We start from the raw sequence: 15,000 nt of genomic DNA on the forward strand, positions 1-15,000 counted from the left end.
ATTGGCATATCATAGAATTTTAATGTTTAATTGGCTGAGAATCAGACAAGATAAGTAGCCTGTTCTTTATAAAATTAGAAAATTACAATATTTTTTTGAGCATTTTATGATATTTTTTGCATGTCTGATAGAAAGGTGCATTGTTGCTTACTGGTCTTGGCCAAAATATTTAAGATATTCCAGTGCCTAGATATGGCTCAGGTCACACCTACAATCTGTAGGGCTTTTTTCAACCATTTTATCTTCTGCCAAAAACATAAGACAGATTCCTAACCCTAAAAGTAATAGCTATTGTTTGACTTAGCAAGCACCATTAATACATAAGCATGCATACCAAAAAGTCCAATAGAATCAACAAACATAAATTTTGAGATTGTTTTGTTGCTTTTATTGGACTTTTAAATATCAGATCAAGAACTTTGTTCAAATAAAATTGGATGATTTGGCCATTCTATACTACTACTTTCAACAAACTGACCTGCATAGATGTTTTTTGCTGTTGCCAAACATTTTCCTGCTTGATTATATTGACCTCTGCAATCTCGAAAAGATTAGCCTTCCAGTCTGAATGGTTATTTATAGAATCCTAAACTAAAGTGTGGTGTACTCCAGAGGCTTCTTAGCTCAGCGGGGGCTGCAAGTTACCCTTAGTATACCAGACCACTCAAGCCTGCCTGAAATACATGGGTTTAATCTCCAAGCATCTGGTGTTTAAGGCTCGTCTGAGAAGGAGCTTCTGGCTCACTCAAGTTTGATTAGTCATTTTATCTTAACAGTTCTACCTGGTGTGTTTTTCCTCCCTGATTTTGGATGCATGATGTCAACTGACTGACCTTTAAGGCTCTTAGCTTGAAATGCTTCCTGAAAAATTTCATTGCATCACAGTTTAAGACTGTGTTTTAAGTTAGTTCCTCTTGCATCCACTAATTCTTTGCCCCAAACACTGGCAAATCCTTCTGCTTAAAGACTAATCTTATTATCTGAAGTGTCAAGTGGTATTTATTTGCCAGTTTGTTTCTCTTAGCTAAATTTGGTTTGTCCAGTGTTAGTCAGTAGGGGTGTGACGGTACACGTATTCGTACCAAAAATGTTTAGTATGGTTCTTTCGGTTCAGTATGCATGTGAACTGAACAAATACTGTGTTGTTTTAACCATGTGCGGAACTGAATTTGAAACTTCTTCTTTTATATATCTTCATTTTGATTAATCGATTTTGATTCTTAAATTCCAAGATCGCTCTTTAAATGTATGTTGTTTCAGTTGATGCACGAATAAAACTTCACTAGACATTATATAGCACACCTCCCATCCAGTAATCGCAAGAAGCTCTGTGTTTTGTTACTTTTGATAAGAAACAAAATCTCATCTTTCAAATTCAAACAATAAATGTTGTTTTGACTCTTTGATGTGGCGTGACAGATCGCTGTATAGGCGCCTTAGTTCAAACGGAGTGCGAGTGAATGCGATCATCCCTTCCTCTTTACTGCTAGTTATAGCATGAAATAAACGTGAATGAAAAAATCTCATGTCTCATGTAATCGCTCATGTGGTTCAACGACGGAAATACGTCAATAAAACAGTTTCTAAACAATGTCACGTAGCATTACATTTACTTCAGGCAAGTCATTCAGTGTCCACGTCTCTAGACAAGAGCATTTTGCTAAATCTATGCACCATATATGCACACACTTAAGAAAATTTTAATTATAATTGAATATATTCAAGGACAGAGCCACAATGTGTTGAGTAAACCACTGTTTTCTTAAAAAAAAAAGAAGCAAATTTTATGTTTAGTGTTTCCCCCTGGTGTACCTGGTTACGGTTGTCAAAAGGTTCGGTACCAAGTCTGTACTAAAATTTAAAAAATGTGATGATACCAGCATTCCCCCTAGCATTTTGAGTGCTGTTGAGCGGATTCTGACTAGCTTCAAACACCTCTGATTGGCCATTGTGTTCACTCGCTCAACAGATATGTCTGTGATTGGCTACAATGATCAACGCTTCAAAAACATGTAGTTCACAGAGCGCTTACACAGATACACACGGGAGTGTTTGAAAGCAGGCATCTATCCGCTGATTCAGACGCTCCCGTGTGTATCTGTGTAAGTGCTCGGTGAAGTTTTTGAAGCGTTGATCATTGTAGCCAATCACAGATGTATCTGTTGAGCACGTGAACACAATGGCCAATGGAAGTGCTGGCATTTTGACATTTTTTTTTAAAAAATTTCAGTACCGACTTGGTACCAAAGGATCTGTACTTTTGACAACCTTAGTACCGTTACACCTCTAGTAGTCAGGTTTTCTAAAAGTAACAAAATGCAAGAGGTCTTAATTCATGTTTGTGGCCCCTGTTTGACTTTTCTATACCATTTGCACATCTTAAATAAGTGATCAATGTAGACGTACAATGAAGGATCCAGCTATTTCTAGAAACCAGAATATCATAGAGATCTGGGCTTTTTTGTCTTGGGGTCAGTAAGGTACCATCTAGCAACCATCAAGAATTCAACTTCATAGCAATGCCTTGGTATTGTGGTTACAGGTTTTGCTAGGCCACAAAATATAAAAATCTAGTTATTCATACTACAAAAAAGTGATTAAAACCATCTTACACAAAAAACTGACAATTTTCTTGTCAATGAATTGTTCTTACTTTGAATCGAAAAACACATTGCATTTTATTAATGTGATCAAAAGTAAATATGTAATTAAATGTCGCTGGTAACTTAACTTACATTGACGTATTTCTGTATTGTAAGCATGACTCAAAGTCAAATGCAACCCCCTACATGCACACAAAAACACACCGCAGGGTTATTGCTATCAGCTTTTCAAGTCCTGAGATGATGTAATGCTCATGAACAGGCTCTCGCAGCTGTCAGCCGTTCCCTCCACCGTTCAACAGCCCTCTTAGCCTTACAGCTTTCCCATCATCCCTCACTCTGTCACGCTTTCAACTTGCTTTTATCACACACAAGGAAGGCTTAAGACTGTGCTATTAGCATATTGTTCTTCCTCCAGGTCCTGCCCTGGGTTTAAGTGCTTGTATAGCTATTAGACCCGTTGAATGAATGAGATTAGCAGTAATTTAGCTGTGAACTTGCAGTTTGAAGTCGCTTGGTTCGTTTGACTGATGGAGTGTCGCTGTTGGAGCCTGAAGGTGAAATTTGTGTTCCTTCAGTTCATTTAGGTCCCAGCTGTGATGAGTAATGAAAATATTCACTCTAGTATACTCTAGATACTTCACTACAGGACTTTGGCTTAAATAATAAAAATAGTATTTTTTAATGATAAAAAGGTATATTTTTAGACTAATATTTTAGTCTTATTTGTTTTATCATGGTTAGCATGTGTTGTTGGTATTACACAAAAAGCATTAAACCAGTTTAATAGTTTTTCAGCAGGGTTTTTATAGCTGACAAGTAATAACAACTTGGTTCATTAATGCATACTGCATACATACTGCATACTATTCCAACAACATTTATGTTTTTATCTAATACTTAGTAATTAGAAACACAGTTATATCATGAAACAAAAACAACATAGCATGCATGGCTTAGGTAAAGCTAATTCTTACTTTTCAGTTTGATATGGAATATTATTATAGTTGATATGGAATATTATTACAATAGAATAGAATTAAAGTATTGAAATTAGGTGTTTCACTGCTCTTAATGTCAGCATGAAACAGAAGTCGCAACAGTCTTTTCCGCTATTGTGAAGTATATCCGAGTGAAACGGCTTCTTGAACAAGAGAAAATGTAGGGAGGGACTTGATTTTGTCCATAGGGAATTGATTGGCTGGTTGTGGTTTGCTATTGGTCGATCTCATGTGAGTGACAGGTTGTCCTGCCTTCGTGCCAGAATACACATCATCAGAGAAGAGATGTCGCTGCAAGAGGGAGGGGAATTTATTTTGATTAAAGATTACAAGGTACACGAATAAAAAAAAAAAATGTGCACGGTTAAAGGTGCAGTGTGTAAATATTAGCGGCATCTAGTGGTGAGATTGCAAACTGCAACCAACGGCGCTCACCCCTCCCTTTCGTAGCAAAATAGAGAAGCTACGGTGGCCGTCTGGCCGACACAAGACAAAGATGTCGTCGTCTGAGACCGCAGAGAGTACGTTAGCCAGTCAAGCAATGAGGTTTCTTCTTTCTTCTAACATAGAACGGTCTCTGCTTCTAATAAACCAGACGAATGCTACTACTACTTCTTCGTGCATATTCAATGTAGTAACGATGCTTCCTCTAAAAATAAGAACACGAGAGTTGCCTTATAAACAAATAATCTCTGAGTTTGAATCTTGGTGTTGTCATCTTGTAATTATGGTAATTTGGGAAATGCATGAATGCAGCAAAACTCTTTAAAAATAGTTTAGAGTCAGAGCTACATATATGTGTGTTTTTTATGTTTAGTTTTTTAGTCGTTAAATATGTTTCTAGATTGACTAAGCAATTGACTGTGTAGCTCTAATGTAACTTCTGTAGCTTTTGGATTCTTGGCTTTATGCTCTGTTCGTTATAGGAATAGCCCGCTTGTGTCACCCTTCTCATCCGTGTGCCGATTATGGTAGATTAAAAGGGCCCTTTAGCATGAGTTCATGCCATCACTTTGTCCCACGCTGACTGCTACTGAACATCTTCCCCCTCCCAGCTTAAGTCCATTTAGGCGGATCTCAACCTTGTGTTAATGACCATGTCTCTGCCAAGGATGAGCTCTGTAATATCTGCTTGTGTACTGAGTGTACAGACGGTCTAGCTTTTCATTACATACATAAATACCCCTGTGCTGTTACAGTAACAATTTAGGGATTTTGTAAAACAGGGTTTGAGTGAAAGGCATATCAGTCATTTTCATGGCCGTACACCTAGTGAGAGGTAAAAAAGTCTGGCTATCTAGATGGGTTGTAACTGCACGTTACGTGCAGACAAATTGTTGCAGACGATTGTCAATAGTTGGGCTTATCCATGTATTTTTGATGCTCTAGCGGTTAATAAACACAACTTCATTTGTCTTGTGAAAGAACATTTATAGTTCCATGGTATGGAAAAAAAATACTATGGAAGTCAATGGGGCCCATCAACTGTTTGGGTTACCAATATTCTTCACAATATCTTCTTTTGTGTTCAGCAGAATAAAGAAACTTTAGGAACAACTTTAGAGTGAGTAAATGATGACAGAATTTTTATTTTTGGGTGAACTGTCCCTTTAAGTATAGCATATGATATAGTCATTTCGTCTAAATATAGGTTAAACTCTGTTTTCCTCTACTTTTGCAACCAGAGTGTCAAACTGCCCTGTCAACACCATCGAGGCTTGGAAAACTCACTCTTTCACTTCGTCCTGATGCACACACTCATTCTGCCTCTCGGTCACATGTCTGCACTCAAACTCTATTACGTAAGCACACTTTTTATGCTAACACAGAATATTTAAGCCCACTGTTTGTGCTTAAAAAAGACGCTAAAGTTGCAGAGGAAAAATCTCAGATTCATTGTCTGAAGTCTGCTTGGTGCGTCTCGTTCTACAGCTGCCTGAGTGGCCTGTTCATGTAAAAAAGCTGCAAGTTCAAAGCCAGGTTCTGGATTACTACCATATGTCTGCAAAGCCAGACTCCAAGAGTAAGTCTGCCCCAGCCGTACCCTCTAATTTCTTATCCCAAAATTGGACATTTGAATGGCTGTGCAACATCGTCCCTCCCCTATGACTCTTGCACAGTACGTTCTCACAGTAATTCTTCTCTGCAGGATAACTGAAGCAACCTTACTGCAACAAGACGTTGCCAACCTGTTCCTTTGACATTGAGAAAATGCCACATTTGCAATGATGTCATGTTGACATGCATCCACCTCTGTAAAGTGGATATCTTATCAGGAGCCACTGCTGGCTGGCGTCCATCCATGGAAACAGCTGACATTGTTTTAGTCACACGGCATTTGTAATGCATAAGTCTCTGAAAAGGAGGACCAGGGCTCTAATCAATGCAGAAATGTCTGGCTTTTATTGTTTGTGCAAATCATAGACAAAGTTCACTGTCTGTGTAGGAGGGGTTTGCAAGGGATCTTTGTTTCTCAAAGACTGGAAGGTATTGGCCTAGTCTGTCAATCCCAGCATGCACTTCACCCCAGTATGAATACAACATTTGTCTGTTAGTGTGGGTCGAACACCCTCTGACAACCAGTCCTCTTTGCCCAAACTGCTTGCAAAGACTTTGACACCAATGCGCCTGTTCCTTGGAGACTTCCTTGGAGGAAATACTGATAGTTCAGTGAAGAAACCAAAGAACATCTGAGATGAAGTTGAAGAAGAAGCACTGTCAACTTCTCAAAAGAAGCGAGACATTCTGGTCAAGACATCGAGCAACTTTGGAAGGCTTTAATTTGATTGTTCTTGCCAAGGTGTAGGGGAATTTTAGGTGTTCCCGTCTTGGCATACTGCAAGATTCCATTGTGGGAATCACAATTTCAGAAGTGAGGAACCCGTCATACGTTCTCAATTGAGATTTATTGTCATGAGTTTCATTGGGGTGCTGTGAAATGGGTGCCAGGATTTGCTCGGGTTTGGAATGTAGGTCCGGTTTTGGCATGCCTAGTTGCACACTTTTATGGGTTGGAACTCGTGAAACGGGATCAAAGAAAGGTTTAATTGTTAGGGAAGATGAGGTAACTGCAGGTGCTTGCTTTATGGCGAATTGTTTGAGATTGACTATATCCAGTTAAGGGCACATCAGAGGTGGATGTCAAGATGACTCGTTAGATGTCGAGTGTTTATTTATTGTACGAGTTGGTATTGTTTCCTTTTAAAGTAGCCTTTAGCTAAGATCAGTTAGCAGGGTGCTTATTTTTGCAGTTAACATTTACAAGCCTCATCCTTCACAATGTTCCTTTACTGGAGGAAACGGGGAGCTTATGAGCTCGAGACACTACCATCTTCTTTGACAGAGCTGGGGGCGGAACGGTACTCTTGGTCGTCCCCTCTGGATGTCATCGATGATGTTAATGGTAAGGCTTGGTCCACTTACCCAAAATACCCTCACTCTTCAGTCACTAACCATGAGCTGTTGTCTTTAGTACACTTCCATCTCTGATGGTACTTGCTTAAACTTTAGTATTTTAATGTTGTTCATGTATGTGTGCATCAGATACATGCCACTGCATTGTTTCCTGCTGTTTTGTAGCGCTACATTAAAGGATTAGTTCACTTCAGAATTAAAATTTCCTGATAATTTACTCACCCCCATGGCATCCAAGATGTTTATGTATTTCTTTCTTCAGTCGAAAAGAAATGAAGGCTTTTGAGGAAAACATTCCAGGATTTTTCTCCATATAGTGGACTTCAACAGGGACCAACGGGTTGAAGGTTCAAATTGCAGTTTCATTGCAGCTTCAAAGGGCTCTACATGATCCCAGCTGAGGTATAAGGGTCTTATCTAATGAAACGATTGGTCATTTTCTAAAAAAAAAAACTTATATACTTTTTAACCACAAATGCTTGTCTTGCTCTGCGATCCGCCATGTAATCACGTTGGAAAGGTCGCGTGTGATGTAGGCGGAAGTACCGAGCAAGTATTTAAAAAGCAAAGACTAAGTCAACCGGCCTTTACAAAAAAAAAAAAAAAAGTTTCGATTGTCGGACGATTTTGAAGTTGGAGGAGAAAATGAGGGAGTTTTTTGCCCTACCGGGGTACTTCCACCTACGTCACGTGTGACCTTTCCAACGTGATGATCGCAGAGAAGTGCAAGATGAGCATTTGTGGTTAAAAAAAATATATATATATTTTTTTTTAAGAAAATGACCGATCGTTTCACTAGGTAAGACACTTATTCCTCAGCTGGGATCATGTAGAGCCCTTTGAAGCTGCACTGAAACTGCAATTTGGACCTTCAACCTGTTGAACCCTGTTGAAGTCCACTCTATGGAGAAAAATCCTGGAATGTTTTCCTCAAAAACCTTCATTTCTTTTCAACTGAAGAAAAAGACAAACATATTGGATGACATGGGGGTGAGTAAATTATCAGGAAATTTTATTTCTGAAGTGAACTAATCCTTTAAGCTGTTTTTCATCGTAAGACCTCTCTACACTACTTGTCACTTCTTCTTAAAAAATGTGTTATCATTGTCAATACTTACCGCCACCTCTATGTTCTTCAGTACTCTTGCCCTTATCTGTATGCTAATAATAATAGTATATGATGATACTGGACATGCTGTTTTTCATTAGCCCATCATTCAGTCCTCAGTGCCTTATTTGTTTGTCTCAACTTATGCAACCCAAATTTCTTCCGGAACATTTGGGACACTCATCTGGAGATGGAAAGCTTCAACACTGAGTCCCTTCTTTGATCACTTCCATTCATAAGACCTGTAATTAAGGCCAATCCATTACCGAGAGCCGCTCTCTGGCCACTGCGGCCTACAGAAGAGGAGCGTACTGCATTTCTAAGTGCATACTTGTCTTCTCAAATGCCATAATTAGTCTGGGGGATTATAATGGTGGGTCATGGCTTACTTTGGTGTTTGAGTTAGTAATAGTGATGGGAAAATGTCACAAACTCATGCAGTCATCTTATGAGGCGCATTGCTGGAAGATTAGCTCTACCAGTGCCTTCTAAATGGTCATATTACTGTATGTGCTCGGGATTCAAGTGTGTGGCCTCTTAAGTCCTCTCTGTATGTTGCGTAAGAAGCTGGAGGCATGGGAGTCTGTGTGGTCAGAGACTTGCTGTCAGTTTTCTGTCAATGACATGAATGAAAATGATTAAAATGTGCATATTGCACTTTTTGATTTTCAAGCAGACATCATTTTTGAAACTTGGTACAAAAAATGATTATCATCTCAATGTTTCTAATTCGATTTGACTGAATATTGTCTAATTAAAATACGCATACACAAACTTAGAATGGGATCCTGTTCTTGTCATTGAGTTTTAAACCTTTTTACTTTCCCATGTGGGGATGCAGCAGTTGACTGCATCTCTGACAGTCATGCGAAACACCTCGTACCTTGGCAGGCTTCTGCCGTCTGCCATCTGTCTTCCAGTAGACGCCTCGCGTTACATAACTCAAACCAGCGTCTCCGGCTGACGGGGAGGTTTAGCCTTCAGAGCGAAGCACGAGAACAAGGCAAGACATCAGACAGTTCCAGTAGTGTGCCAGTCGTCTCAGTGGTACAGAACAGAGAGAACTGATCTGAGGCATTCCTCAAATTCCTTGTAAAAGCCCATACAAAAGCGATACGTAAACATGCTCTTAGAAACCTCCACTCTGCCTATACATGGTAAACATGGTACAGTTGAGGTCGAGGGTCCTTACTGTGTGGTCTTCTTTGAGGAAGAGTATGATAAGGCTGCAGGGTTGTGGGATTTTTGGTTGGAAACTGTACGCCTTTGTTTTACGGATCACTGACTGATTTTTAGAGGTGCTTGCTAGACAAGCATCACTATTTCTAATGCTCATACTTTGCGTTGGGGGCCTAGTATGTCATGGTCCAAATAAGTAAACTTTGGCTCGTCCTGAATGATGCCTCAATTGATGTAGCATATCGTTACGTTGTGAAATTGCCTACATTTTTATTTATTTAGGTTATTATTAATTGTATATTTACATATTTTATATACTATTGTAAAATTGTCAAGTCTCCTTTTTTTAATTTTAGTTTTGTAATGATTTTATATAATGTGCAATATTAATAAATTTTTATTATAATTATATAAACTCAATTACTATTCTAAGTAAAGATTTCAACTTTTCTCAGTTACTTTTTTGTTTTTTAAATTATTTTAATAATTTCTTTCTATTGCTTTTGTTTTATTAAACATTTGTTTTTATTACGTACTTTTTTATTTTATTTTTAGCCTATATATTCTAGTTATTATTAATTTTATATTTTACATACTTGTTACACCATTGTAAGATTATCAAGTTTTTCCTATTTTTAAAATATTGTTTTTTTTTTTGTTATATTTTTATTTACAACATTATTATCTATATAAAATCAAATACCATTTTAAGTCTCTCAAGAAATTGTTTCAGCTTTTATCCTTTTTTATTTTTATTTTTTCCTCTTCTTCTTATCATTTCTTTATATATAGTGACTTTTTATTTTATTAAAACATTAAAAAGCATTTTTTCCTCTGCTGAAGTTGGCAACCCAAAAGGTAAACAACACTCACATTTTATTCACTTTGGCTTTAGAAAATTGGCCACAGTGAGTTTTTTTCATCTGTATTTAGAGCATGACTGGATAAGTTGCCGTACGCACATGCTGTCTCACTGTGTGTGTTGACAGTGCATGTGCCGCTAGCTTGCTTTTATTATTTGTTTGATTTGGGCCTAATCAGCAGTGCTGAGGTCAGACATTCCTATCCATGTTAAACAGAGAGGAAGAGAAAGAGAGAGTGTGAAGGAACAGGAGGAAGTTAAGAGGTAATTAAAGAGATGAATACTGCTGTATCAGACTCTTACCACCTATTATTAGCATCCTGCGTTAAGCTAAACAAACGTACTGGTTGTCCTTAAGGTCTTTATTCATTATAAATGTCAAATAACATCATAAGATTATTATCAAGTCTCTTAAGCAATATTTCAGTTTCATCTGATCTTATTGTACATTTTAGTGTTTGAAAACCATAAGTATGAGGAATAGTGATGCTTCCCTGAAAATCTATAAACTGGTAAGCTAGAGCAGGCAGCTGGTGCTGTGGTCAGACACTATTGTCATATAATTTTAGGCTTCATCACAAGTTTCTGATTCATGACACTCTTGATTCAGTCTAAGCAGTGGTTCCCAAACTTTTAGAGTGGCATTTAACGTCCTTCTGCATACTGCCTCTTTTCCACTTAGACTGCAGTCACACCTTTTCCATTAAGGGACAATATTTGCCCCTTTTTGCTGATTTTCAACTGCATTTTTTTAACCTTTTTATAAAGGCAATGTTTTTATAACCCTATTAAATGTGTGTCATGTTTTATGTGAAATTCTTAAAATCCCATTAATTTAATTAATATAATAAAGCAATTAATTTAACTAAATCAATAATTTCAATCAAATGAAATCAGTATCACCAAAAGCCATCTTTGCACTGTAGTGGCACAAGCTGCAACTATTATGTATTTACACAGTTTATTCCTGCTCAGAGGTGGCATGAATGCAATTACAATGGAATATAATAATGTTACGAGATCATTAGGGCTGTCGATTTAACGCATTAACTTAATTAGTTATGGGGAAAAAATAATGTGTTAAAATTATTAATGCAATTATTGATTGATGACGAACATGAAGCAGGACAACAACTCACTGCGTGATGTAGCCTGTCGAATGCAGTAATATGCCCCTAAAATTCAAGATATGAGGGCAAAAATGCCCCTGTATGAGTTTTTTGTCTCATATTTATAACTTTTTTTTTTTTTTTTTGTAGTTAAGCGATATCACATGAGTAACAAGCGCAATATCACACAAGTGCAAATGTGATATTGATTTTTTTTTTTTTTTTTTTTTTTTTTTTTACAAAAGTTCAATGAATAAGAAGTTAATATATTGTTACATTTTAGACACAGTATTGTCTGCTTTTGCTCAATTTTGCCAACGAAAATATTACCTAAAGCCATAGCAGAACGAGCAACACACATCGGTGTTTATTTTCTGAATGAATCCGCGTTTTTTGACCAAATCAGTCAGCTGAACCAATGTAGCTGCTAAGCGCTCTATTTGAGCAATGTAAACACAAAGTAATAATAAAATTAAAGAAATATCTTATCCTCCATAAGGCGGTCATTATTTACTTCTCATATAAACAGTAAGCCGTTGCGTTATTAGCCCCACAGTGGAAATAAAACCGGAACCGTACCAGCTGGCCCGGATCGACACGGAATGGAACGGTTACGCAATGAGAACAGTGGAAAAGCGGCTAATGATTCAATGGTCCATTCATAAAGTGAATCATTTACTTAATTCCTAAATGAATCAGCCGTTTCAACGAAATTGAATGAATGAAAGACTATTGACTGACTTATTTAGACATTTACCACCACCTACTGGCAGTTTTAGTTTCTTATTTAGAGTATAATTTCATTAATTTGATTTTAATTAGATTAATAAATCACCACATCGTGTAATAATTAATTAGATTAAAATTTAATAATAATTGTGACAGCCCTAGAAATAATGTTTTAAAAAAATAGAGAAGTATGAAATGATGGTAAAAACTAAGTGATACTTTTAAATATTAAACTAAAACCGCCAGAAGGTGGCAGCAAGTCACTGTCTTACTGAGTGAGTCATTCTCTAATTCAGTAAGAAGCAAGTGGCTGTATTATTATATTTAGATGTGTGTGTGTATATATATATATATATATATATATATATATATATATATATATATATGTGTGTGTATATATATATATATATATATATATATATATATATGTACTATTATATTATTTAGAATGGGTCATTGAATCATTGACTCTCCCATTTCATTATATGAAACACCACTGTGTGTTGCTTGGAGTCGCACAACGATATATTCGGGAAAAATTGCATTCTTGCTCGTTTAATTGATGAGCTATATATTTGTTCTGCATGCTAGTATGCTAAAACCCCACTTTTACAAAGGTACATTGTCGAGAACGGCCTTAATGTAGCGCGGTTTGCTAAGGTAGCAGACTCTGCATGCTGCTTGTGTGGATGCGGTCAGTGTTGACCGCAAAAGATGAGGTAATTTGACTGGATGTCATGTATTTGACATTTTACGGCACTACTATTTTCTTGTTTTTACACTAGAAGTGACATTTTGCCTGTAGAAATAGATGCTCGGTTTTAATGTTATTTTAAGGCGCAGTAGAATTAAATAAACTGCAAACTCAGCATTTTGTTCACGTACCCCATCACGCACCCCCAGGGGTAGTCTAAGTTTGGGAACCACTGGTCTAAAGGATTGAATACTGAGTCATATTACTGGAGAAAGCACACATTTAAAGCAAAATATCTCCAGATGGAAAAGATGTTCATAATTTTTCCCGAGAATATTGAATCTGTAAGCGGAGAGGAGAATGGAAAGTTTTTGTTGGGTCGACTTCTACAGAGGATAGCTTACAAATGTGGCTGTTAACGGTGTTGAAATTCCCATCTCCATACAGGCACACAGATCTTAAAGCGGATGAATAATTAGCACTCATAAAATGAATGTTTATAGTGTGGTCAGGTGTTTTAGTTTTGCACTGTGCTAATAACAAACACCTGTTTATCCAGTGAAGAATGAAGCGAAAGTGATATTAAACCATGTTTTTGTTGTCTTTTCTTTTTTCACTTCCTTTTTGTTTTAGTCTTCTTCTTTTCTGTCCTGTTTATATCCTGTTAAAGTTCCTCTGTCTGTCTTAGACTTTATCCCTTTATTACACTAAATATTAGGGCTAGGTAAAAAATATCGATTTCTCGATTTTAATCGATTCTCATTTTTACGAACCGATATCGATTCTTAAATCCCAAGAATCGATTAGTCTAGTCTGTTTTCAGTTGATGAATGAATAGAACATTGTAGCGCTCTTCCCATCTAATAAATGGCAATAAGCTTTGTGCTTTGTTACTTTTGATATGAAACAAAGTCTCAGATTTTAAATTCTGTCCATTTTATTACGAAATTCAAAAAATAACCGTTTTGGCGCTGTTTGATGTGGCGTGACAGATCAGATCAAAAGAGGCGGCAACGCGAAGCGCGCGTGAACTGATCATCTCCTCCGCTTTAATACCAGTTACAGCGCGAAATAAACATGAATGAATACCCAAAGGTATGTTCAAAGATACAGTACAACCTACCGAAATCCGTATCCTGTCTCATGGAATAGCTCAGTGTTTCAAACGCGAAAGACGTCAATAAAACAGCTTGTAAGCAATGTCACGTAACGTCACATTTACCTCAGAAACCATATTCAGTGACCATAAACTCATTAGTCAGCTATAAAACTGAACTCTTGAAAATAGCATTTTGCTAAATATGCACCATATTATACTTTCGTTATAATTCATAATGTTCTTCAATATTTAATGCATGTTTGAATAAATCCGTCAAGCTTTTATAACAGCCACCATTTAAATAATGTATTTCAAGAAACTAATTGGAGTAGAAATATAATTACATAATTGTAAAATTAGTATTTTAACTTTATTATTATAAAAACGTCCTTAACTTCCACTAATTTAAGTGTTTGTATACAAATCAGTTAATTTTAACCTTCAATATTATAGTAATGTAGAACTGAATCCCATGTATTGTTTACAGCATTAGTTGAGAGATTTTTTTTTTCCTTGAGAAAATTTGCCATGTACTGTACCTTATATATATCCAAAATAATCGATATTCGATTCGATTAAATCGATTCGAATTTTGAAATTTGTGTCAATACCCAGCCCTACTAAATATCCTCTTAAGATTTAGGACTGGTTATGTTTTGTTTTATTTATTTATATTTGTTTAGTTTTGTTTTTTGTTTTGTTTAGGTGTTATGGGTGGTTGCTAGGGTGTTGAAAACACAACTCAACACCCATAACCACCCATAACACCTTAGCCAGCTTTATAGCATCAATCCACTTAGCAACACCCTGGCGATGTGGTGGCGACCCTTGCACATCATTTTTCTTGTTTTTAACCTTTCTTTAAAAAATAAAAATAAAACTTGAACAAACTTTAAGTGATCTGACTTATTATTTTCATCTTCAGGACAGTAAAACGAACAAAAGAACACCACAACACCCTAGCAACCACCCAAAACACCTTAGGAACCTTATAGCATCATTCCAAAATACCCTTGCAACCGCGTAGCAACTCCATAAACACTGCAAATACATTAGCGACCACTTAGCAACACCCTAGCAATGTGGTGGCGACACTTTTAAACTGTTGTTTTTCTTCAGAAAATGTACATGTCAGTTCTGTAAGGTGTATCTGTGTGTGATTTCCTGTTGTAGATGAGAAGCCCGCTCAGGAAGAGGAGTGC

The 15,000-nt window shown here is 36.8% G+C and overlaps 1 protein-coding gene across 1 annotated transcript in view; it reads left to right on the plus strand.

The window, feature by feature from the left end:
- plekhg5b (pleckstrin homology domain containing, family G (with RhoGef domain) member 5b) overlaps positions 1-15,000 on the plus strand; it is a 79,188-nt gene that overhangs the window by 2,279 nt on the left and 61,909 nt on the right. The window contains exon 3 of the mRNA XM_051881149.1: positions 14,972-15,000. This exon is cut by the window's right edge and continues 48 nt beyond it. Within this exon, the coding sequence (XP_051737109.1) occupies positions 14,972-15,000 (29 nt within the window). The remainder of the gene's footprint in view (positions 1-14,971) is intronic.

The sequence above is a fragment of the Ctenopharyngodon idella genome, chromosome 22 (genome assembly GCF_019924925.1).
Source record: "Ctenopharyngodon idella isolate HZGC_01 chromosome 22, HZGC01, whole genome shotgun sequence".
Lineage (NCBI taxonomy): Eukaryota > Metazoa > Chordata > Actinopteri > Cypriniformes > Xenocyprididae > Ctenopharyngodon > Ctenopharyngodon idella.